The sequence below is a fragment of the Penaeus monodon genome, chromosome 27 (assembly GCF_015228065.2).
Source record: "Penaeus monodon isolate SGIC_2016 chromosome 27, NSTDA_Pmon_1, whole genome shotgun sequence".
NCBI lineage: Eukaryota > Metazoa > Arthropoda > Malacostraca > Decapoda > Penaeidae > Penaeus > Penaeus monodon.
In genome coordinates this window covers 21,426,136-21,427,938 of record NC_051412.1, presented here as the reverse complement: position 1 = coordinate 21,427,938, position 1,803 = coordinate 21,426,136, and the positions used below count along the sequence as shown (strand labels likewise).

Sequence of the window (1,803 nt, the reverse complement as noted above, 5' to 3'; positions counted from 1 at the left end):
AACAAGGACACATTTATACATTCTATCAAAAAATTTGCATTCATCCCATCAGCTACATCTGACGTATGCAGATCCTCGGGCAGTTCATCCTCATTCTTCAAATTTATCAAGGTCATCAAAAGACTTAGTCTTGTGGGCTCTGGAGAAAAAGAAAAATTATTTGATTTTTTTTTTGTAGAATTATGAATATTTAAGTTTGTTATCTCATGCATTTGAAATGGATATACCCTAAATATTTTAAAATATCCTAAATTCTGGTATAAGAATCCATGAAAACTAAAGCTTTGTATATTTTATAATACAACTAAAACATATATTAGCTTTCCTCAAACCTATTCACTGTTTATATCTTGGGTGAGTCTTACCCACTTACCTTTTCTTTGAAGTTGCACGACGGCCCACATGCAGCACGACTTTGCCAGTGCGGATGGCTTTGAACATGGCAATGGCTTCTGCATGACTTGCCCCTGCCAAGCTCTCTCCATTCACAGCAAAAATCTCATCCCCTGAAAGAAAGAAAAAAGGTTTACTTATTCAGTCTTATTCAGCTTGCTTGTACCACCACTAAGTCTAATGAGGTAAAGTTAATTAGAGGGTAAACCCATACAAAAGTTGTGCAAGTATCATTTACATGAATCTGAAGTTCACCCTTATGATCCCGTAAGGCTTATATGTAACTTGTAATTTTACTTGAAGAAGCCATACCTTCTTTAAGTGTTCCTTCTTCCGCTGCTTGTCCACTTGGGAAGATTGTCTTTACGAAGATGCCAATGTTCCCTTTGGGAGAGTCCCTTCCTCCTACAATAGAGAATCCAAGCCCCTTCTTGCCATGGCCCTTTTCAAAGACAACTGTGTGGAAGGAGAGGTTGAGGGACTTTGGTCTTCGCGGCAGTGTAGATGTGGATGACGGCCTGTGTGATCTCTGGGATACCTGTTGAAAAGTAAGATTTTATAAATAACTGGTCATTGGTTACTTGTAGCATACACCTTCTTTTTTGCTATGTATATTATACATTACACATTTTAATTGGAGGTAGATCAAGGGTAAAATCAACAGCTATACCACCTATACAATGAAAACAAATATTCAAAAACTTTTTTTCCTCAAAATGCACTGCTGTTGTATGCTGTACACTATGTTGAATTTGTGCTTTAGCAACTTCTATACTGAAAGAATTCTTACCTGTCTGGACATGGCAGTGAGACCAGTGCCATGAACAGATGCGACAGACGCCATGGAAGTGACTGTCCTAGCCGAGACTTGCGAGGCCTGGGAAGACGGACGCTCATCAAAGACGCCGTCCTCAAGGAGTGGTAACAACCGACGAGGCTCTTCTTCTCCTGCTGTAAGATCAAGGGAATAAAAGTCATAACTGTTGTGGTTTGACACAACCCCTTATATATAGGGCAATATTTGTACAAAAAATATAAACAATTAATAAACTAGGAATGCACTGTAAGCAGTTCTGGTCTGTGGGTCTCACCTGAAGAAGAGTCGGACACAGTGCGGACCATGACGGCAGTGACGACGCCCTCCTCTCGGAGCGAGTCCAGCCGCCGCCGCTTTCTGGGGTCCCTTGGCTCCCTGGTAGCTCCCCGCGAGTCACACGAGTTGTACGTCCTCGCTTCGTGCTCGCAGCAGTGGTGGAAGTCGCGCGCGCTCCCTGGCTCCTCGGGAAGCTCGCGGGTGCTGCTGACGCTGGGCGGGAGCTCGGGGAGATCGCGGTGACAGGCCCGGTGGCTGCGGCAGGACTCTAGGTGGCGACCCAAGTCACGCATATTGAGAGGGTCGTCTTCTCGAGG

The 1,803-nt window shown here is 43.9% G+C and overlaps 1 protein-coding gene across 1 annotated transcript; it reads right to left on the bottom strand.

Moving 5' to 3' along the window:
• Positions 1 to 6: 6 nt before the first annotated feature.
• Positions 7 to 1,797, bottom strand: LOC119590686 (PDZ domain-containing protein 2-like). The gene is made up of 5 exons (XM_037939373.1): positions 1,485 to 1,797; positions 1,184 to 1,344; positions 706 to 931; positions 374 to 506; positions 7 to 139 (listed from the first exon to the last, which is right to left on the bottom strand). Exons 1-5 carry the CDS (start codon positions 1,777 to 1,779, stop codon positions 91 to 93), a joined length of 864 nt encoding a protein of 287 aa, XP_037795301.1. The 5' UTR covers positions 1,780 to 1,797; the 3' UTR covers positions 7 to 90.
• Positions 1,798 to 1,803: the final 6 nt, after the last annotated feature.

Bases quoted from the DNA above. Each gene is read 5' to 3' on its own strand.
- LOC119590686 (XM_037939373.1), bottom strand. From the start codon at position 1,779: ATGCGTGACTTGGGTCGCCACCTAGAGTCCTGCCGCAGCCACCGGGCC. The intron at 932-1,183 runs GTAAGAATTCTT...ACTTTTCAACAG, and splicing joins TCACTGCCATGTCCAGACAG to GTATCCCAGAGATCACACAG. The intron at 507-705 runs GTATGGCTTCTT...TCTTTCTTTCAG, and splicing joins AGAAGGAACACTTAAAGAAG to GGGATGAGATTTTTGCTGTG.